At 42.1% G+C, this 23,181-nt stretch overlaps 1 protein-coding gene across 2 annotated transcripts; it reads right to left on the reverse strand.

Annotated features, from left to right (window-relative positions):
- Window positions 1-2,634: 2,634 nt before the first annotated feature.
- On the reverse strand, window positions 2,635-22,823 carry Shisal2a (shisa like 2A). Of its 2 annotated transcripts, none has more exons than XM_076841322.1 (3): window positions 22,642-22,823; window positions 14,937-15,076; window positions 2,635-2,885 (listed from the first exon to the last, which is right to left on the reverse strand). In XM_076841322.1, the coding sequence occupies exons 1-3, from the start codon at window positions 22,821-22,823 to the stop codon at window positions 2,635-2,637; spliced, it is 573 nt and encodes a 190-aa protein (XP_076697437.1). The 2 variants fall into 2 exon arrangements, with proteins under 2 accessions (XP_076697437.1, XP_076697436.1); XM_076841321.1 differs by having other exon boundaries at window positions 2,635-2,874; window positions 14,926-15,076.
- Between the last annotated feature and the right edge of the window lie 358 nt (window positions 22,824-23,181).

A 23,181-nucleotide genomic window follows, 5' to 3' on the forward strand; every position in this document is an offset into this window, starting at 1 on the left:
CCTGGGGGAGGGGCTGCTGCCTCCCAGGGTGGGTAGTTTGTTTCTAAAGCAGAACTTAGACAAGTAAACCCCAGTGAGAGCCTGCTCTGAGGATTGATTGAATTCAAAGGAGAGAAGCTGAATTCAGGTTGGGGGTGGGGAGCTTTATGAGGCCTGGGATGTGTAGGTAGCACACACATTCTGTTCTCCACCTGTGCCAATCCTGTACACACATAGGTTCCTGTGGAGAAAATTCTACCACGTCTTCAGGACCCTGCTCTGTGTGAGGTCTTTTTCTGACCTCTGCTCCTTGAAGCTTGTCTTTGTTCTTCAGGGCCAGTTGTGCTCAAAGGGTGGTCCCAGACCAGTAGCAGTAGCAGCATCACCTGGAACTTGTTAGAAATGCAGATTCTGGGGACTTATGCCAGCCCTAGCTACTCAGACATTGGGTTGGGGGGAGGAGGGGGGCAGGAACCTGTGTTTTAACAAGCCCTCAGCTCATTCTGAGGCAGCCAGAAGTTTGAGAACCATGGTCTTAGTCTGCATTAGGCTGTTTGAGATTTTAGAATTTGCAGGTCCATCTGTGAGCAGCCTAAAGGCAAGAACATTATTGGATTCTTTCTCGTAACTTCCCAGAAGGCCCAGTACTAGAAGTGTTCAGAGGAAAATCAATTTTTACTGATGAGGATACCAAAGAGAGAGATCTGTCCAGTGAAAGTGAACAATCAAGCATCAGTGACTAAACACCCCCAACTGTTACCCACCCCACCATAAACACACACACACACACACACACACACACACACACACAGACTCTTAGTGCTTCCTACAACAAACAACTTGCAATTCTTGGGCATACTAGGTTCTCTATTTTTGAACAGGTTGTACTCTGAGCATAATGTCTTCTGATCCTGTCTCACCTGGAAACTGACTCATCTTTGATGACTCAACTCGGCCATTGATTCTTCTTCGCTTAAAGGGTGTAAAGGGCCATCAGAAAGCCCACTCATTTTTGTATGTCTGTCTTGTCCTCCGTATGAGCCCCTGGAGAGCAGGATTCCCCTCTGTTTCTGTCACTAAAGAACAGACTGCACTGAGTGTACAATTAGTGGACAAATGTGCTGGGTTTTGAGTGTAGAAAATAAAAGAGCACACACATACCAAAAAAATAAATCAAGACCAGAACCAAGATCCCTTGAACTTCCATCTTAGGGCCCTTCTCTGGGTGGCCCACTCTGCCTTTCTACTCTGTCTTGTGCCTTTGGCTGGCTCAGGACCTATGCACAGATACCTAAGTGTGACTATCTCACTGTTGCCAAATCTAGTAGCAGATCATGTCACTGTCTGAAATGTCAAGAGCTGCTTTCAGTGGCTACTGAGTCCCCCTGATCCTTGCCTTGCATTCCCAAAGCAAAGCCTAAAGCCTTTGCCAAAGTTAGGAGACCAGCTGGGAGACGGGGGTGGCATGAGCTTCCTGCCCTAACATTTCCTTACTATGAGCCCAATAATAAAAAATATTAAAAACAAACTAATAATAATAATAATAGCTAACACAGTACTTTTCATTTGTCAACACCTAAGTACTTACATGGACTAAATAATTTTTCCCCCAAGTGCTAGGAAATAGGTATTACTATTTTTCCTGCTTATTGTACAGATGAGAGAGCTGGGACACAGAGGTCACCTAGCAGGTAGCAAGGACAGGATTTTAACCAGGCATCTGGCTTCAGAGTCCCTGCTCTTTTTTTTAGTTTATTTTAGTTGTAGTTGGACACAATGCCTTTATTTTATTTTATTTTTATGTGGTGCTGAGGATCGAACCTAGCACCTCACATGTGCTAGGCGAGAGCTCTACCCCTGAGCCACAACCCCAGCCCTCAGAGTCCCTGCTCTTAATGACTATGTTATATTTAAAAACATCCATTTGTAGGTGAGGGTTGTGGCTCAGTGGTAGAGCACTTTCCTAATATGTGTGAAGCACTGGGTTCTATCCTCAGCACCACATAAAAATAAATAAATAAAGTCTAACTGTATTATTATTATTTTTTTTTGGTACCAGGAATTGAACCCAGGGGAGATTAACCACTGAGCCACATCTCCAGCCCTTTTTGAGTGACTTCAGGGTGGGGAAGAATCACTGGAAAGGCAGCAATCTCCCCACTCTTGAATGCTGATCCCCTTCCCAGGTGTTTTTTTTTTTTTCCTTAATATTTATTTTTTTGATGTAGATGGACACAACACAATGCCTTTATTTTTATGTGGTGCTGAGGATTGAACCCGAGTCCCGCCTGCGCTAGGCGAGTGCTCTACCGCTGAGCCACAATCTCAGCCCCCCAAGGGCTTTTAAATACACTTATTTTGGACTAGGAAATTGGGTAAAAGTTTTCTGACTCCCCATCAAAAGAGGGACTCTCTGAGCCTCCATAGTCTCCAAACTTTTCCTTGACTTATGGAATTGTTACTGACTATTTTTTTCCAGGACTTGTAGTTGGTCAGGCAGAGCAGTATAGCTGGGTCCGCAGAAGGACCTGAGTACCTGGCTGAGAAGTCTTTATTTATCTCACCAGACTCCAAAGTCCCTTTGAACATTCATATTTCTACCTTTCACTGAAAAGAAACTCCAGAAGGGATGATGTAGAAACATTTATTGGGTGTTTATGGATCTGGCCCACATGGGTCAGGGGTGGGGACAGTTGCCTCCTCAGGGCTGCCTGGAATGTCACTGGCAGTCACTGTGGCCATGAAGCAGTGCTGGAGGAGGTGTTTTGAGTCTGAAGCCTGCCTCTCGTTGCTTTCCAATCGCGGGTTCAAAGAGGGGTAACTCTGCCCAGGAAGACTCCCTCCTGGCACCTCCATCCTGATTCCTGTGTTAGTACCTTGGCAGTCAGGAGGCACCTCCTCGGGACCTGAAAAACAGCAAGCTGAGGCTACTTACTCCCACAGCTCCTTCTCTCCAACCAGAATCACACTCAGCTGGCTTCTCCAAGTGCTTACCTTGGGTGATGCATTGTGTTCAGTCTTAGTCGCATCATTCACTTAACAAATACTTATTAACAAGATACCACATCATGCACTAGAAGCTGTCGATGCTTCTCATGTGCTTACAGTTGAGTGGGGGAGACAGACAATAAATAACTGTTATATGGAGATTTGACCTTCACCATAACCCCTTGAGTCAGGTACTATTAAAAATCCATTTTATAGATGAGAACAGAGATTTGCCACCCAGCTAACACACACAAAGTTTTGGAAACATATTGTTCTCTGTTATAAGAACAGATTCAATGATTCTCTTCATCTACTGCCTCATTCTCTTTCTTCTTACATTTGAGTTTGAAAGGAAGCTCATTTAGCCTTATTATTCCTCCACTCCTATTCATGATGTTTTCTGCATGGTTTCTGTCCCCCGAACACCTTAAAACTCTTTTGCTGCTACATCGCAGAGTCATGTCTCCATTCTTATCTCCATTGATTTAACTGGAGCATTTGACAAAATTGAGAATTTCCACTTTTTTTTTTCTATAAAAAGGTATATTAAGTGTTTACGGCAAAAATTCGAGTCATCTCTCACACCTTCTCCCCCAAGCCCTTCACAAAGCCAAGCAGTTCATCAGTCCTGCTCATTCCACCTAATCACCAGCTGCCCATTTCTCTCCATCCTCAAGGCCACCATCTTAGGTCAGGCTTTCATTTTCTTCCGTCCAGACCACTGGAATGGCCTCCAGTTGTGCTCCTTCTGGTCCATCGTCCATGCTGTAACACAGAGATCTTTCTTATCAAGTGATTCCATGGACTGTCCTTTCTCAAAAGCCTCCGATGTCTTCCCGCTACCTGTGATCCCTGAGGCAGCAGCAGTTGAGGCTCTTCGTGGACTGGCCCATCTCTCCTCTTCAGTTTCCTCACTCCTACTTTTCCCTCAAGAACTCTAAAGCTTTGCCACACCAACTTTCTCTTGGTTTTCTCTCTCTCTCTCTCTGTCTTTTTTATACCAGGAATTGAACCCAGGGGCACTTAACCACTGAACCACATCCTCAATCCTTTTTATTTTTTTATTTTGAGACAGGGTCTTGTTAAATTGCTTAGGCCCTCTCTAAATTGCTGAGGCTGGCTTTGAATTTTTTTTTTTTTAAACATTTATTTATTTATTTATAGTTCTCGGCGGACACAACATCTTTGTTTGTATGTGGTGCTGAGGATCGAACCCGGGCCGCACTCATGCCAGACGAGCGCGCCACCGCTTGAGCCACATCCTCAGCCCCCTGGCTTTGAATTTACAATCCTCGTGCCCCAGCCTCCTGAACTGCTGGGATTACAGGTGTGGGCCATGGTTCTCTAAATGGCCCAATTCTTCAAATTTCTGAGTCTTTGTGTTGTTTTGTCTGCCTATGCCTAGAATAATATTTTTATACCTTCTCTGCCTAGCAAATTCCTGTGCTTTAAGACATTTATGGAGGATATCCAGGAAGAATGTTGCCTCTGTAACAAAGGGAAGAATGAATTTGAAGAAAGAAGTATAGTTAGGGGTTGGCTATCCAATATCTATTTGATTTCTTCCCCATTATATTTGGGCGGGATTAGCCCCATCCCAGCTTCAGGAGTGGGACCTGGTTGACTTGAGCCAATAAGGCAATCCTGGGCTGGGGATGTGGCTCAAGCGGTAGCGCGCTCGCCTGGCATGCGTGCAGCCCAGGTTCGATCCTCAGCACCACATACAAAGATGTTGTGTCCACCGATAACTAAAAAATAAACATTAAAATTCTCACTCTCTCTCTTAAAAAAAAAAAAAAGAGACTGCAATACATCTTTAAAAAAATAAAATAAAATAAGGCAATCCTATTCCTTTGCCACCTGAATGGGCAATCAACAAATCTGGGTGTAGTGATTGATTTAAAGGTGGGCACATGATCTTAGGATGTTCAGAGTAGAGTTAATTTTTTTTTCTTGTTGTTTGAAGAAACCTAGCATCCTCTTTCTTCTAATAGCTTGATGGGAACAAAAAGCATATAGTCCCAGGGACTGCTGGCAGCCAGTTTACTACCATGAGAAAAGTCAGACTGAGGAGAATTCAGCACAAGATGGATGCAGAAGTGATTCTCAGAGAATCTGAGAGAGTAGAGCCACAGGCCCGGGAATATGGACTTCAAAACCATGCCTAAAGCCAATCTCATTTTTGGACTTCTTACCTATGGAATCAATGAGTTTCTTTTGTTGTTGTTGTTTTGTTTTGAACTTTTTCTTTTGGGGGGCGCTGGAACTGGGGATCAAACCCAAGGCCTTGCACATGTTAGGCAAGTGCTCTACTACTGAGTTACATCATCAGTCCCCTGAAATTTCTATCTTAAAATAATTTGAGACTCACAAGAAATTTTTTAAAAATAGTACAAAGATGCAGTATGCCCTTCATATAGTGTTCCTCAATGATAACATCTTATATAACCAGAAAGAATGTATTTTCTTAACTAGGAGACTGATATTGATATAGTATGATTAACTAGACTACAAATCTTTTTTTTTTTTTTTAAGAGAGAGAGAGAATTTTAATATTTATTTTTTAGTTTTCGGCGGACACAACATCTTTGTATGTGGTGCTGAGGATTGAACCCGGGCCACACGCATGCCAGGCGAGCGCTACCACTTGAGCCACATCCTCATCCCTAGACTACAAATCTTAATGATTTTTACCATTCATTTTCATATGCGTTATTTTTTATGTGCATTTGATCCTGTGTATAGATTTTTTTCTGTGCTGGGAATTGAATCCAGGGCCTCAGGAGTACTGGGCAAGTACTGTACTACTGAGCTACATTTCCAACTCCTATGTATAGACTTATATAACTACTGCCACCACAATCAAAATAAAGAAATTTTCCATCACCATAAAGAAACTTCCTAACACTACTGCTTTAGAGTCAGACTTTTCCAATAAATCCAACTTCGGGTAACCATTAATACATTATGACTGGGCTGGGGATGTGGCTCAAGTGGTAGCGCGCTCGCCTGGCATGCGTGCGGCCTGGGTTTGATCCTCAGCACCACATACAAACAAAGATGTTGTGTCCGCCGATAACTAAAAAATAAATATTAAAATTCTCTCTCTCTCTCTCCCTCTCTCACTCTCTCTTTAAAAAAAAATACATTATGACTATAATTTTGTCATTTTTCAAGGGTTATATAAATGGAATTATATTCTATTCAACCCTTTTAAAATTATTGTTATTGTTAAAAAATTACATATGTGTGTATACACACACACACACACACACACACACACACACACACATATATATATAAGTTGTCAATGGACTTTGTTTTATTTATTTATTTATATGTGGTGCTGGTAATTGAACTCAGGGCCTCACACATGCCAGGCAAGAGCTCTATCACTGAGCCCCAACTCCAGTCCCTCAACCTTCTATTGATTTATTTTTATTTTTATTTTTGCAGTGCTAGGATTAAATCCTGGGCCTTGTGTAGGCTAAGCAAGTGCTCTATCACTCAGCCACATCCCCAGCCTACTAAGCCTACTTTTAAAATTGAACTTTTTTTTTTTTTCACTTAGCCTAATAGCTTTGTGGTTTATCCAAGTCATTACATATATTGCGAGGACATTTCTTTTTTATGACCAGGTAATATTTCATTGTATGGTTTTATCATTTACCTATAAAAGACAGTTTTTGTATATTACAATGAAGCTGCTAAAAACATCTGCATGCAGGTTTTCAGGCAGATATAAAATTATTTCTCTAGGATAAACACATAGGAGGGTGATTGCTGGTTTGTACTGTACACTGGACTGGACAATGTTCTCCAACAATATCAAGTTCTAATCTATGGAACCTGATGATATCTGTGGATATTTCCTTTCTGTGATAAAGTTTTTGTTGATATGATTAAATTAAGGATTTCTAGATAAGGTGATAAACCAGGATTGTTCAAATCCCTTAATGCCTTTCCAAGTTGACTAATAAGAAAAAGGCAGAGAGGGAGACAGAACATACAGAGATATAAAAATGGGGGTAGAGATTGGACTGATGCAGCTACCAGTAAAGGAATGCTATCAGTCATCAGAAACTGGAAGAGGCAAGGAACAGATTCACCTCTGGAGCCTTTTGTTGTTGTTTATTTTTGGTACTGGGGATTGAACCCAGGGTTGCTTAACCACTTAGCCACATCCCCAGACCATTTTAAAAAATATTTTTATTTAGAGACAGGATCTCACTAAGTTGCTTAGGACCTTGCTAAGTTGCTAAGGCTGGCTTCAAATCTGCGATCCTCCTTCCTCAGCCTCCTGAGCTGCTGAGAATACAGGCATATAGCATAGCATCTGGCTTACAGCCTTTGATTTTTGACCTAGTAAATTGATTTTGGACTTCTAATCACCAGACATGTGAGAGAATAAATTTCTATAGTTTTAGGTTATCAAGTTTGTGATAATGTGTTATAGCAGCCATAAGAAACTAACACATAAGAAGATTTAAAAAAAATGTTTAACATTACGAGAAACACCAAAAAGTGTCCCCCCAAATGGCTGTACCATTTTACATCCCCCCACAGCAGTGTATGAGATCCAGTTCCACATAAGAACATTAGATGAAGGGCATACTGCATCTTTGTACTATTTTTTAAAAATTTCCTCATTTGGTACTCAGTGTTTCTTCTTTAGTATTCTAATGGGTGTGTAATGATATCTCTTTTGTTTTATTTTTCATTTCCTTAGTGGCTAGTGAAGTTGAATATATTTTCATGTGTTTATTTGTCATCAGTATATCCTCTTTTATGAAGTGTCTGTTCAAGTATTTGATTAGTTTTCCAATAGGATGTGTTGCTTTTCTTTTATTTTTCTTTTTTATGACAGGTTCTCACTGTGTTGGCCAGGGTGATCTGAAATTCCTGGGCTCAAGTGATCCTTACGCCTTAGCCTCCTGTAGGTAAGACTATAGGCATGTGTCACTATGCTGTCTGTATGTTTTCATAATGTTGAGTTGAGAGTGTTCTTTAGACATTCTGAATAAAAGTCCTTAGTCAGATATAGGACTATATTTCCCATTCTGAGACTTGCCTTTTTATTCTTTTTTGTTTGTTTATTTTTGGTGCTGGGAATTGAACTCAGGTTCTTACACATGCTAAGCAACATGCTCGACCACTGATCTACATCCTCAGCTCTTTTCATATATTTTGAGACAAGTCTCGATAAGTTGCCCAGGCTGACCTTGCACTTGAGATCCTCCTACCTCAGTCTCCTGGGTAGCTGGGATTACAGGTATGCACCACCATGTCCTACTATCTTTATTTTTGAGTCAACATTTGTCTCTCTATGTCTTCTCCCATGGATTCCAGCTCTTTTTTCCATTCCCTCACAAAAGATTTGCTTCTCCTGTCCCGAAAGAGCCTTGCAAAGATCTATGGTCCAAGTATGAGCCTCGAGTCTCTTCTGTTCAAGACCAAATATCCTCAACTCTTCACCTTATTCTTGCATGACCTGGTTCCCAGACCTGAGCTGCTCACCTGTCTCTGATCACCTTCTGATTGGTCAAAGTCCCTCTTAAATTGCAGAGCTGTGAGCAGCTGGCTTTCAGGACTCTGGAGAATCCCTTGAACTTCCAGGAGTTACAAGATGTTGGTTCAAGTCCTCATTTTGATATTAAATCACAGTAGTACTTTTGCCTACTTCTTTTCTTCTCTAGATCTCAGGTACCATTTCATAAATAGAGCAGAAAGTAGGTCTGGTCTCAATTTATTCTTTTCTTTTTTTTAACTCCAAGTTTTAAAGGGTTCTATCTACATAATAGACTACATTTATTAAGTACTATTTTTTTTCCCATTTTGTATTGGTTCTGGTAAACAGGAAAGAATGCATATTACCACCTCCTCCCCAACTGATCTGATTCTAGCTGAAAGCAAAACAAAGAAACTTGGTCCCAGTAAAATCTTTGGACTATTGGACATTGCTCAAGAATCCCCACTGCTGTATTTGCAGACCTTCAGATGATTAGAATCCAAAGTTGGGAACCTACTGAGTAGATGATAAAAAACTGCCTTTGAGATGTGATGACTGGTGTGTTTTATGCAATTGGAAGTAGAGGAGGATCATCACACCTTTTCTTCCAGACCCTGTACTTCTGTTGTGGCCTGAGATTCCCTCACCATTTTTTGGCAACCACATCACACTTCTAGCTTTTACAGAGCTTGTGGACCCACTACGTCTTTTTTTTTTCATGATTTTTTCCAGATCCTAAGGCCTCCCTTACATCTGTATCCTAGGGTCCCTAATTCCACAATCACAGCCTTCCAGAGAAACCAGTGGAATAGGCCACTGGATCTCACACAGTCCTACCCCTTCCTTTGGCTAATATGTAATAGCAGTTATTAAAATCCCACAATGGTGCCTGAAGCCTGGGTTGGGGTGTGAGGTCCTATCTTTGAAAAGCTGCTGTTTGTTTTTTTTTCCCCCCTAAGCTAAAAGATACTTTGAAGAGAAGGAAGCCTATAAGCAAAAATACCAAGCTCTATATTGAGGTTATGATAATATGATTCATGTTTCCTACCAAGTCCTGGATCTAAGATTCGCTTACCAATTTTGCTGGATTCCAAATCTTGCACTCTTTCCACAGAGCAAAAATACCCCTAGTGTAGGTTCTGTGCTGGGTCTTAAGGATACAAATGCATATAAGATGTGGTTCCTCTCTGTGAGAGGAGACCAACATATAAAAATCTAGGTGCCTAATAATTAAAATGAGAGCTACTCTGGCTGATCAGTGGGAGGCCAGAGCACACATTTAGTGTGGCTGAGGCCCTGGGCTTCAAAGTGGAGAGGGCTTCTAATTGTTAAAATTTGTTTGAAATGAAGTTGGTATCATATAAGCATTATCTCTACTTTGGCAATCACTTTCTTAGTAGGTATTGTACACATTTTACAAAGTAAATTGAATTCCAGAGAAAAGAACCTCATTTAAGACTCCACAATGAGCTTATCAAAGTCAAGATTAGAGCCAGGTCTTCTAGAGCACAGGGCTTCACCTTCCTATCTTTCTCTAAGGACCTCTGTGGCTAGCCCCCCCCCCCCCCATTGCCTGGGGTCCTCAATCCTAAACTTGAGACTAGCCTGTGGTGATTAGCCTGGAAGGAAGTTCTCAGGTTCTTTCCTTGCTCGGAGATAAGTCAAGACTAACTTATCATTGACACCTGTGAAACAAATATATGGAATGAAAGTCTGTAAATGACAAAGTTCTGATGGATGTAAAGGAGATGCCTGTAAACTGTCTCAGAAGCAAGAGGGACATGAGGCTCCTGAGTTGATGCTTTGGGTGCAGGGAAAGGAGAGACCCACAACAGTGAGAGAGGAACCAAGAACTGAGGAATATGTGACTAAATGAACTGATGAAGAATAATTATGGGATTTTAAAATGATACTTTGAAGTACTTCTAATTCCTTATTATTTTGCTTTATAGATTTAAGAAATCTTTTCTCTTAAGCTGTCTATAGCTTACTTCTATTTGGTAGAATAAACTTTTATGAATAAAGATGAAACTATTACGTTTTCTGTCTATCTGACTCTCTAGAATTTGGAATCAAATATGTGGTTCAGAGATGTCACCTCTCCACAGATAAGTGTAGTTAATTAAAAAGCAGTGAGGGGCTGGGGCTATAGTTCAGTGGCAAAGCACTTGCTTGCCTAGCATGTGTGAGGCACTGGGTATGATCCTCAGTACCACATAAAAAAATAAGTAAATAAAATAAAGGCATTCTGTCCATCTATAACTATAAACAAATTTAAAATAAATAAATAAAAAGCAGTGAGATCTGGGATTGAGCTCTGGCCTGGGAAGCAAGGCTTGGCCACCAACTGGCCTGGTGACCTTGGGCACATGACTGCCCCTCTCTGAACCTTAGCTTCCTTGTCTGTACAGTGAGAGCATCACATTTGATTTCCAGGAGCCATCTGAATTTTGGTCAATGGGAATGGCTTGTTAATGACTTCCTCATCAATACATTTCAGAGGAGGATGAAAACAGAACTCTTATCTTCAACTTCTTTTCTGATTTTTTTTTTTGGGGGCGGGTACCAAGGATTGAACTCAGGGGCACTCGACCACTGAGCCACATCCCCAGCCTTATTTTGTATTTTATTTAGAGAGAGGGTCTCACTGAATTGCTTAGTGCCTTGCTTTTGCTGCAGCTGGCTTTGAACTTGTGATCCTCCTGCCTCAGCTACTGGGATTATAGGCATGTGCCACCATGCCTAGCCAGATTTTTTTTTTTCCTCATTAAATGTACCTAGGTTGGAATATCACCTCTATACTCAATTCATTCACCTCATCTGCAAAACAGAGTCAATAAACACCCATCAGAGTAGTTGAGTAGGTTAAATGGGACAGTGTGTTCAAAATTCTCAGCAGGGCCTTGTTCACCCTTCCAATCTAGCTAGTTCCTCATCATGTACTAGAGTGAGAATGTTATAGTCTCCATAGCATCCCAAGTTTGGGGGATGGGATAGGGGTGGGAATGATGGGACAGAATACCTGGGCAGGGAAGGAGCCTGTGTCAGAAACTGCTTTTCCGTGTCCACTGAGCCATTGCCTAGGCACTCCCCTCCTGACCCTTGCCTCCTCTCTCAGAAATAAGGACCCCAAGGAACAGTGCAATGATCTATGCTCTACTAGTCTAAGAGATCTGAGTTGACATTCCAGCTATATAAGCTCATTAGCTGTATGAACTTAGTCATTTCCCTGTTGTGCTTTGGTTTTCTCTGCTGAAAGGGGGCAATGATCTCTCTATATGTCCTACTGAAGAGCAAGACAGCAAACATAAGTGAAAATCTGTAAAGGTAGAGCCCTGGTGAACATAAAGTCATAGGCCTATAAACTCAGATGCTGGAGGGACCCAAGCCTCCTTCCTGGGTTGATACTTTGATTGCAGAGGAAAGGAGAGGAACACACGGTAAGGAAGGAAGAACTAATAGCTGAGTTTGAGCAAAAGACAGAGAAATCTATCATTCAGTAAAAGATCAGGAAATACAGTTTACAACTTAAAAATAAGAAACAAAAGAGCAAGAGTTATTATGCTGTTCCAAACCCTAGAAACTAAATAATCTGGCTGGTGGCACAAAGTGAAAATCGGGAGCTTGGTTTCCATTCTCAGGGCCAAGGTGGAATTATTGTATCCCCCTTAGCCAGAAAGGCTGGCGGGGCAGGTGAGCAGTATGATGGGGTAGGGCAAGGTGAGTAGGGTGGAGCATCCACTGTCCTAGCCTGTGAGAGAAACCAGAACTTTGGAGGCAGAAAGATACACGGTTGAATTCCAGCTCCACAATTCACTAACCTTGGGCAAGTCATCTAATCTCCCTGAAAACTGTTTTTCACATCTGTGAAGGGTGATAACAATACCTATCTCACCAGAGTAGTTAGGAGGATTAGATGAAATAGTGCATGTAATGTTTCAAAAGGTGTCTGTCACTGTCAAGGGACTTTCTTTTTGCAGCAATCAGGAAATGGAAAGGAAGGAGGGTAGAGGTAGAGTTGGCTTTGTCACTTATTAACTAGTTCACTTTGAGTCTCAGTTTCATATGTGTAAAATGAAAGTACTAATCAGATCTATACCCTACTCAGTTATTATGAAGAGCAAACAAGATAATGTATCTAGAGCTGGTTCATTCCTTTTAATGACTATCATATTTTATTATCCCACTATATCACAGTCTACTTATCCATTCTCTTCAGGTGAGCATTTAGTTTATTTCCATTATGACAGACTGTCATGATACCCTATTTTATAAGGCCTCTCCTGAAGCAACTATTTCTCTAAGACAGATAATCAGAAGTAAAATTGCTGAGTTATAGGGTATATATATTCCATATTACCAAACTGCTCTACAAAGTAGTTGTATGAATTTAGGTAGCACTTCAACACTGAGCTTAGAGGACTTTACCTTCCCTCTGACCCTGTGGTACTGGGGATTGTACTGAGGGTGCCCTACCCATGAGCTAAACCCCCAGTTCTTTTCATTTTTTTGAGACAGGGTCTCACTAAGTAGCTGAGGTTGGCCTTGAACTTGTGTTCCTCCCACTTCAACTTCCTGATTAGGTGGGATTACAGGCAAATGCCACCACACCTGGCTTGAAGGCCATTTTAAAAAGTGAAATCATCAACAAAAATTTTTTAAATGGCTCTAAACAGACTGCAAAGAGGACAATTGTTTACAGTGTGAGAGTTGAAACACAAAGTGTTGCCCTTGTTCGACGTTAACTGGGAACATGTGCACGTCAAATTTTTTGCCACTCTACACATGCCCACATTTGCAAATGACCTCAGAAGGAACTTAAGTATTGACTTAGAGTTTACAAATATATTTTAGCAAGTAGACAAGTTCACAATGAGGATCCACTGTAGTGTGAGTGCATAAGGATGTTCATGTTTATATATACATTGGTATATAAGTATGTGTATGTGTGTATGCAGTCCATTACTTTAAACAAATTTATGTGCTGTGTTTATGTTATTCATATTTGATGTAGGCAAATTTGACAATTTGTCCTTGTACACAGGAATTTTTCCTAGTCAGCTGACACTACCTCTCAATAATTCCTGACTCCAAAGGGAGCAGATAAATCCTTCTGCTCTTGACAGTCACCCCTCCTACTTTTTGGTGCTCAGCCACAGCAGGATAATTCAGGCAAGTAGGCATCAGGATCTGGGAAGAGTTCTTGTTTTATTGCTTATTGCCTATTTATTGTTAAATTACACAAAATCTTTTAAAAATAACCTTTTACAAATAAGGGCATTCAGCTCTCTCTTGTTTTCTTCAGAGTCTCAGCTACTACCACCCTGCCCTTTCTACTTATCTATCTGGTTTTTTTTTTTTGGTGGTGCTGGGGATTGAACCCAGCATTTGAGGCAAGCGCCCTACCAACAGCTGAGCTATATCCCCAGCCCCCTCCCTGTTTTTTTTTTTTTTGTTGTTATTGTTGTTTTTGGTCACTCTTTCTTCTGTTGCTTAAATTCCTCTCCCATCCTACTTGGCATATTTCCCATGATGTCCCTGTCACTGCAAAGGTTATCGCCCAGTCCTGCCATACATCTTTACCCATGATTTAGCTATCCTGGGATAACTTCTCCTCTACTTTGCCTAACCAATTTCTTCACTAACTTAACATTAATTTAAATTGTTAACTTTGGTACCAAACAATTTTATGCTTAGTTTTATACTTGCACAGACCCTGTGTGGTGGGCAGAAGATTTGAGGTGGAAAGTCATGGGATGGGTTTCAGCATGCCATTTGTCAACTATGACACCTTGAGCAAGTCACCAAACCTCTCTCAGCCTTGATTTTCTCATTTGTAAAATGGAGATAATAATACCTATTTTGAGTGTTGTCTACTAAATTATACTGAAAGATATTTTGCTAATAGGAACTTTTTCTTTCATAGTTCCTTTCAGGGAGTTCTAAAAATATGTGCAAAAAAGCACACTTTTTTTTGGTCCCTAAGAGGTTCTTGATGGCCTATGCTATTTTTTTTTTTTTTTTTTTGCTCCCTAAGAGGTTCTTGATGGCCTATGCTAATGAAAAATAATTTTTAAAAAAAACCTGTTTTGAGTTTCTGACTACACTGTGAGTTTGGGGAGCAGCATTTTTTACATTAATTCTGTTTTGTTTGGAATAATATTAAGATCCATTTGTATTCCCTTAGGGCTAAAATTAAAACATTGTTTTAGAAAATCCACCACATGAATTAACCTCTTTGACAAATGGAGTGGTGATTACATTAAATGACTCTGATAAACACTGAACACATGGAGAATTCAGGATGGAAATGTTCAGATCATGAACCTCCTGAGAAATGTGCTGCTGCTTCTGAATATTCCAGGAACACTCAGGAGGCAAATGTTCCAAATATCAATTCTAATTATCTACTCTGTGGAAAGATGCCAGCTTGCTGGATACAAGGATACCTCTTCCTTACCTTTCATCTGTAAGCTTAAACCTGGGTCCAATTTTGTGTGAGGCTTTGAGCTGATGAACAGGTAACAAAGCACACAGGCAGTGATGATGAAGGCCAGGAGGACCACAGCTGCTATGGAGAGGCCCACGAGAGCGCCAACACTGGGGAGAGAAGACCACACGGGGGGCTGAGTGTCAGGGGGCTTGGGAGACACCATGTTATAGCAGCATGGAATCAGTTTTGACTTTGGTTCTGTCCATACCTATCTTGATCAGAGTTTCTGTGCATAAGCATAGGTGAGCATCAACTATATGCCGAGTACTCACCACATGCATAACATGACATGGCTCACTGTCTCCGTGTAACTGGGACTTAGTATGTGCTCCTTTTCCCTCCTCTCCTTTCCTCCTTGCTTTCCTCAACCTGCTCCTGTCCCAAGGAATTGGAAATGGTCTTAAAGGCCCCTGCCCCCCAAAAGCAAGACACATGGTAGGTCTTACTTAAAAACAAGCTGTCCTTCCAGCCTCAAGGTAATTTCTGACCCATGCTCCATGGTCCTTCTGTTCACATCAGTGTCAACTCCACATCTAAAATACCTCCCACTCTTGCTACCCTCACCCTCCTACCTTGATGCCTCTGCCCAAATCAGAACTTGGTCATGAAGGGAAAAAAATGTGTTTTCCTCACTTATTACTCAATTCACTTCTGATGCCAGTTATGTGGGTCTCCCCCACCACACACACAAAGCAATTCTCTAGTGGACACCAGCTGGCTATCCTATTATTTAACCCAATAAACTGAAGATAGTATTGGATCCCACAAGACTGTCCCCTACTTCAGATGCCAATTACAAGGTTGTCACCTATACTTCTGACGCACCAACTATAAATTAGTGTGCCTATGATCCCCTTCCTTGGATTTGACTGATTTGCTAGGAAGGCTCATAGAACTCAGGGAAAACTGAGTTTACCAGCTTATTAATGAATGGCCCAATGGAAGAAACATGTAGAACAAAATATGGATGGTTGCTGAGAAGCTTCCATGTCTTCTCTGAGAGCACAGTCCTTTAGAGACTTTGAACCTTGTCCTTTTTTTTTTCTTTTTTGCTGTTTGTTGTTTTTACGGAGGTTTCATTACATAGGTGTGATTGATTACGCCATTGGCCATAGGTGACAAACCTTCAGCCCATCTCCCTCCCTAGCGGGTGGGTTGGGGGTGGAGTAGGATTGTAAGTTCCAGCACTTTGATCACATGGGTGGTTTCCCTGGCAACTAGCCCCCACCTGGAGCTCTCTAGGAGCCCACTAAGAGTCGCCTCATTAGAACAAAAGGTGTTTCTATCACCCTTTTGGGGGCTCTGTGTCAGGAACTGAAGGACAGACTATTAGAACAAAAGTTTCTCCTAGCACCCTTGTCTACAAAGGTTTTAGGGGCTCTATCTCAGGAACTTGGCACAAAGACCATGGATTTTTTTCTTTTTTTATATCATAATATATCTGGTCTCTAGAAAACTGGCTTATTTAGGGTTCACTATCTTTCTTTCCTATTTCACAAGCCCATATCTCATCTCCCCACATTGGAATCTTACCTATTCTGGAAACTCCTTCTCAAATGTTCTATTCTCTTTTTTTAAAAAAATTTTTTTTTAGTTATACATGGGCACAATATCTTTATTTTGTTTATTTATTTTTATGTGGTGCTGAGGATCAAACCCAGGGTCTCACATGTGCAAGGTGAGCACTCTACCACTGAGCCACAATCCCAGTTCAAATGTTCTATTCTCAATGCTTTCCTTGGTCATCCTTCTCTCCCCATCCTGCCCACATGCCAGATTAACCCATTCAGGATACTTTCCTCAGGGCTGTTAACACTTCCCTCCTGGTTAGGAGGCTGGTATGGTAAGGAAAGAACAGAGGACTTTGGAACCAGACCAACCCAGGTTAGGGCCCAGCTGGAAACCCGTTTACTTTGAGCTCTTGCTGGGTTATCATGCACTCTTTATTTGTTTTTCTTTCTTTCTTAAGGGGCCTTGCTGCAGTTATTCAACTTTTTGTTTATTTATTTATTTTCTTTCTGAAGGGTTCTTGCTATGTTGCCCAAGCTGGTCTCAAACTCCTGGGTTCAAGTGTTCCTCCTACCTTAGCTTCTCAAGTGCTGGGACTACAGTCATATGCCATGATGTGCTTTATTTATTTATTTATTCATACCAGGGATTGAACACAGGGGCACTTAACCACCAAGCCACATCCCCAGTCCTTTTTATTTTGAGACAGGGTCTTGCTAAGTTGCTTAGGGCTTCGCAAAGTTGCTGAGGCAAGCGTTGAACTTGCCGTCCTCCTGTCTCAGTTTCCCAAGCAGCTGGGATTACAGGTGTGTACCACCACACACACCTGTAAGTCAGACTGTGCCTGACTTATTTAACCTTCTGAACCTCTGCTTCCTTGTCTGAAGAATGAGAGTGACCAAAACATAGCACAGGCGGTAGTAAGAATGAATGACATTGACATATTCTTAACACATAGTAGGTATTCCACATATTCTTCACATGTCCCCTGAAGGCATAGTCAGACCACATTTTATCACCTTTGTCCTCCCTTTGTATTGTGTTTGGTGCATGGTAGGCAGTTGGTAAATATTGTTAAGTACCTACTAGGTGTCAAGCACTGTGGGATGCTCTCTAATAGGAAGGGATAGGGAGATGGGCTTTGATGTTCCTGACTACCACTTCTTCTCTAGTTTTCTTGTCCATCTCCTTCTCTGACTCTAGTCCCAGACTCCTGCCCTTGCCATTTCTGCAGGATTTCCCTCCTAGTTATTTGATAGTCGATTTCCATTGAAAAGTACTTTAGAGAAAGAAACGGTGGTGTGCACTGTTAGTTTCAACTACCTGGGAATCTGAAGAAGGAAGATTATTTGAGTCCAGGAGTTGAGGGCTAGCCTGAAACATAGCGAGACCCCATCTCTTAAGAAACAAAACCAAACAAAAAATACCACCTTAGATCTTTGAAGAGTCTACTTTTATATGGCTAAATAAGCTATTGAACACCTTTGCAATGGAATTGTATAGAACGATTAAGACTCATTTTCAAATAATATGTAAGACCATGGATAAATTCTTATGAGACAATGTTAAATGAAATATCAAGATACACTATTAAATATATAGTATGACCCCAACTTAATTAAATAAACACAAATATATGCATAACTATATATATAAAACATTGGATGGAAATGCACCAAACTGCTAAACAGCTGTCTCTGGGTATAATGCAGGCTGTGGAAGTCCTGTTTGTGTCCTCTTGGGTCTTAGAGTTATAGAATATCTGTCCAGAATTCAACTGTCAGCATCTATATCTCTTTGCCTGAGGGCTTTCCTGGATCTACAACAGGCTCTGTCTACACACTGGGCAGTTCATAATGTGATAATTAATGTGTTCCATCCCCTTACCAGCCCACAACCAATGACTAATTGAAAGCGATATATAAATACCCAGCTTCCTGGCCCTTTTGGGGATAACTGAGAGTTGCACATTCTACACTGGCTGGAAGAGTTTAAGCTCTAATTACCTTGGTGTAAATTTCTTTGTAACAGGCCCATTGCTGACTTCTTCTCTTCTCCACACTTTACCAGTAGTTTTTGAGATCACTTTCCATATAAACAACATTGAACTTCTGGGTGAACCCACATTAAGACTGAATTACCCATGATTTCTTTCTCTTTTCATTTCTGGTCCTGTTCACATTGAATGTGTAGTGATTTCTAGTTTTTATCAGGATCTTAAACATTTTCTCATTTGAAATACACTTAATGTTCAAAGGACTATTATCTGGTAGACCTGTGCTCATATAGGGACCTCATCCTTTGTGAGGTTCATCTATGGGCAGCTAGATGAAAATAGGCCTTTAAAAGGGGCTCCTTGGGGAATGGGTGAGAGAAGTGAGGAATGTGTCCCAGAGTAGAGGCGAATCAGGGAGCAGGCACTGTCCCTGAAAGGCACTCTCTGTTGGTCTGTCTGGGGATAGAGACACTAGCCTCCAATGACAGAACAGGGAACTCCAGGGGAAGCTCCAAGAGGGAAAACCTGGTTTTAGTATAAGATGAGCTTTAAATAATCAGAGTTGTCTCGTGGTGATGTTGCTTGAGGAAGTGGTGAGCTCCTTATCTTGGGAGAGATTTACACAAATCACCTGGTTGAGTATGCCCTTCAATGACGTCAGAGTCCTGCCCCATGTGGAAATTGGATTAGAAAACTAGGGTTTTGAGCTTTGTAGATTTCATTGTTCTGACTCAAATACCCTACTGTGACCACTAAGAAAGAACTGGAGGGGAAGCCTAATAAACAAGTGCTTTGGAGTCAGCTGGTTCTAAGCTTGAATCCTAGTTCTGCAGCATATAACCTGAAAAACTACTTTACACTTGTGATCTTCATTTGTAAAGGTTCTCATCTCACTGGGTGTCCAAAGGATGCAATGAGATGCATCATTGCCTGATCACCAACTCTGCCCTGCAGCAAGGCTATTGCCTTTTGGCTTCCATCTTAGTAAAAAGAAGCAGATGGAGGATGTTTGGCAACAGCTACTTCCCAGGGCGTCTTTGCTTCCTGAGCCATGTTTCTCTTTTAAAGATGGCAGTTCTCCTTGAGCACTGTCTCTCTAAGGAAATGACACTTACCTGGAGATTTTTGTGTTTGTAAGAACCAGTTTTCATGAAAAGGGCCAAATGGAATTCAGAGCAAAACAAGATTTCTACCCTGCAGTTAGAAGCATGCCAGAAATGCTATTTCAGGATCTGGAGCACACTGATCATGCTGTCCATCTACAACTACAAAAAAAAAAAAAAAAAAAAAAAAAAAGTGAAGTGTCAAATTCACTCAAATTGTCCTCAAGTGTCTTGAGGACCCTCAGGACTCTTCCTCCACTTTGCAATTGTCTGTGATGTTTATAAACCATGCTTGAGCCCAGGAATAAGTGCCCTATACACAAGATACTTTCAGCTGCCCTTGGGGTCACACTGACGTGGGATGTGACCTCAGAGATCACTCCTTCCAACCCTCTTCTAAAGTACTGTCTGAGCCACTGACGTGCTCCATGGGGAGAGGGTTTCCCAGGCAACGGAAGGGACCACAAGAGGTGTGTAGTAGAGGGGGTGACAAAAGAAGGAAGGGGTGGGTGTTGAGGGGGTTACTCATCTCTCTATTTCCAAGGGCCAGGACAGTGCTCAGAAGATAGAAGGTCAGTGAGTGTTTTTTCAAGTGATCTGAGTCTGTCATGTTATAAGAGGGTCAGGCTAGGTGTAGACTTAGGGGGAAGGGGAGCGGCAGGGCAGACAAGACTGATTTTTCAGCTCTGCCCTTCTCACTGGAGCACAACCAGATAGTAACTTAACCTCTCTCAAGTCTTCTTATCTGTAAAACAGAGAGAAAATGGGTGTTCCAGGGTTGTGACTGCATGAAAGCATCTAACCCTTGGATTGTTCTAGGTAATATTCTTTAAATCTCAGTCTGCTATGATATTGCTAGAAGATCTTTGACAATTCACTTTTTTTTTTTGTAGTTGTAGATGGACAGCATGCCTTTATTTTATTTGTTTATTTTTATGTGGTGCTAAGGATTGAATCCAGTGCCTCAGATGTGGTAGGGAAGCACTCTGCCACTGAACTACAGCCTCAGCCTGACAATTCACTTTGTTTTTAAGTATTTTTTTTAGTTGTTGATGGACCTTTTTATTTTATTTGCTTATTTATATGTGGTGCTGGCACTCAAACACAGTCCCTCACATGTACAAGGCAAGTCCTCACTGTTGAGCTACAACTCCAGCCCCCCGACAATTCACTTTTATACTCTGAGCTTCACTTTCCATGGAAAGGGAACTCTCTTCTCTTGAGTACCTACTGTATGCACTGTTCACTTTCATATGTATTATTTTACTTAGTCCTTATAATAATTCTACAAGACATGTATTATTATCACCAATTGGAAAATGAGGAAAGAGTCCAGGAGATTAAACAATTTTCCTAATCCATATATAGAATAATTATTAAACCAAGGCTTGGACCAGATTCTGGAGCAGTCCCAAAGCTCCTCACTTTCTCTGTACTTCAAAGGTAGACCAGCACCAGCTCATTTCAGCTTCCAGTTCAGGGCTAAATACACAGTGGGCCTTCATCAAATACTTCCCTTTTTTCTTTGGGTGTAGATCATATCTTTAAATAGATTGGGAGCTCCCCTGGGGAAGGGAATAATTGATTTTTGTGTCCTCAGTTCTTTCAAAGTTCTTGGCATAAAGGAAAGGTATGGTAAATGAATGAATACATGAATGTACAGAGAATAAATTAGTATTTCCTGGGTTTAGACAGCAGCCAAATGTGCAGAATCTTATAACCTGACCATTTGAAAATTTTCAGAGTTACACATTGAATAGTTTAGACAAGGCAATAATATTTGTAACTGTCATTGGCACATACCAAGTTGTTTTCACCTCTGTTATCTTATTTTATCCTTGCCACTACCTTAGTTAGAAATCACTGTAGTGACTGATCATTTTCCTCTTTTGGGAGATGAAAAGACACAGCCCCAAAGAGGTTTCAGTGTTGTCATTTTCACCCAGAGGGCATGTAGCTCATATACCTCGAGGGATAGGAAAAACCACTATCTTCTTAAGATAATCCATTCTATTTTTGCTGATGTCTATTTCCCAGAGGAGGCTGAGGATAAGGTCCCATTCTCTGGATGAGGCTTTTGGAGACCCAGAGAGATAGAGACCTATTGCCCCCTCAAAACCATACTTAGTTCCAGGAATGTCAGAGCGCCCAGCCAACTCCTTCCCTGAACAATTGGAAAACTGGAGTTCTACTGGTGGAGATTCACCCAAACTACACTCCTGTTATTAGGGCATTATGCCGTTGTGTCATGATGAACTTGGAGGCAGCTCTGAACCCCAGGTCTTTTGTCTTAGCTTGAGGATGGAGTACAAGCCCAACATGCAACATGAGGCTCAACACACACTACATGTTCAGTAAGGAGTAGGTGAAAGAATAAGTATAAAAGGGAAGGAAAGGGTTGAGGTGGGGGGGTGGGGGGTGTAGCATCAGGTGAGGATTAAGATTTGAGGTTGAGGTTTCCATGTAGGTCTAGAACATATTTGGAGCCAGGATGTGGGAGAAGAGCTGAAGTGGACTGCACCCTTGAGGAGGCAGTTAGGGCTGGAGAGAAGATAAGGACCGGGATCAATATTGGGGAGCGGGTAGAACCAGGGATGAGGTTGGTGTTGACATCAGGAAGAGGACTCTGGCAGGCATTTGGATGAAGATTGGGGTGGAGGATGGGTTCCTGTGGATGTTTGAAGATGGAAGTTTGCTGTTAAAGTAAGGATTGGTATGTGATTTGGGGTTGGATTGAAGGTGATGGTAGAATGGAGTCTGAAATGAGAACTGGGTGAGGGTTGGTGGGTAGAGTTGGGGTGACGTTCAAGAACACTTCTCAACAGTGGCTAGGCGGATGAGGGAACTGAGCTGAGATGGGGTTTCAGGGGGAGGTTGAGTTGGTGATAGGGTGGGAATAGGGTCAGCACTGAGCTTGAAGACTAAAGATGGGATGGGGGTTGGTGCAATCTTTAGGTGGACATTAGATGAAGGTTGAATCTTAGCCAGCGCATGAGCCGAGGGTAGGGCTAGAGGGCTAAGACCCTAGTGGGGTTCGAGGTGGAGTTAGGGCCAGGGCCGGTACCTGAGCCACCACATGTAGCTGTGCTCGTAGGGGAAGAAGCTGTGCGGGTCGTCGCAGCAGTACTTGTGGTCGCGGAAGCCACAGCAGAAGACAGCGGCCGCCTCGCCCCCTGGCCGTGGGCAGCTGAAGCCATGTACCACCTCCTGCTCCGCGCTCACGTAGCTCGTGCAAGCGCCGGTCATTGCGCTCCTCGCCCGGCCCGCCGCCCTTTCGGCCACCACCAGACGGCTGGCGAGACAAGTGCCGGTGGAACGAAAGACTGATGAAGACCGAGCCTGAGAAAGACGGAGAGATTAGCAGAGGTAAGGAGAGAGAGAGAGAGAGAGAGAGAGAGAGAGAGAGAGAGAGAGAGAGAGAGAGAGAGAGAGAGAGAGAGAGAGACGCGCAGAGCAAGGCAGGGCCCGGGGCCCAGAGATGCAGCGGTTAGAACCTGGAGTCCGCGAAGACCCAGTGGCCACCAGGTGCTCAGGCGGGGCGCCGCGGCAGGGGAGGTGCGGTGGAAGAGCAGCCGGAGGAGGAGGAGAGCCGAGCGGAGGGCGG

Source organism: Callospermophilus lateralis, chromosome 7 (genome assembly GCF_048772815.1).
Source record: "Callospermophilus lateralis isolate mCalLat2 chromosome 7, mCalLat2.hap1, whole genome shotgun sequence".
Classification (NCBI taxonomy): Eukaryota; Metazoa; Chordata; class Mammalia; order Rodentia; family Sciuridae; genus Callospermophilus; species Callospermophilus lateralis.

Bases quoted from the DNA above. Each gene is read 5' to 3' on its own strand.
- Shisal2a (XM_076841322.1), bottom strand. From the start codon at position 22,823: ATGACCGGCGCTTGCACGAGCTACGTGAGCGCGGAGCAGGAGGTGGTA. The intron at 15,077-22,641 runs GTACCGGCCCTG...TTCTCTCCCCAG, and splicing joins AGCTACATGTGGTGGCTCAG to TGTTGGCGCTCTCGTGGGCC. The intron at 2,886-14,936 runs GTAAGGAAGAGG...GCTGTTTTTCAG, and splicing joins TTTAAGCTTACAGATGAAAG to GTCCCGAGGAGGTGCCTCCT.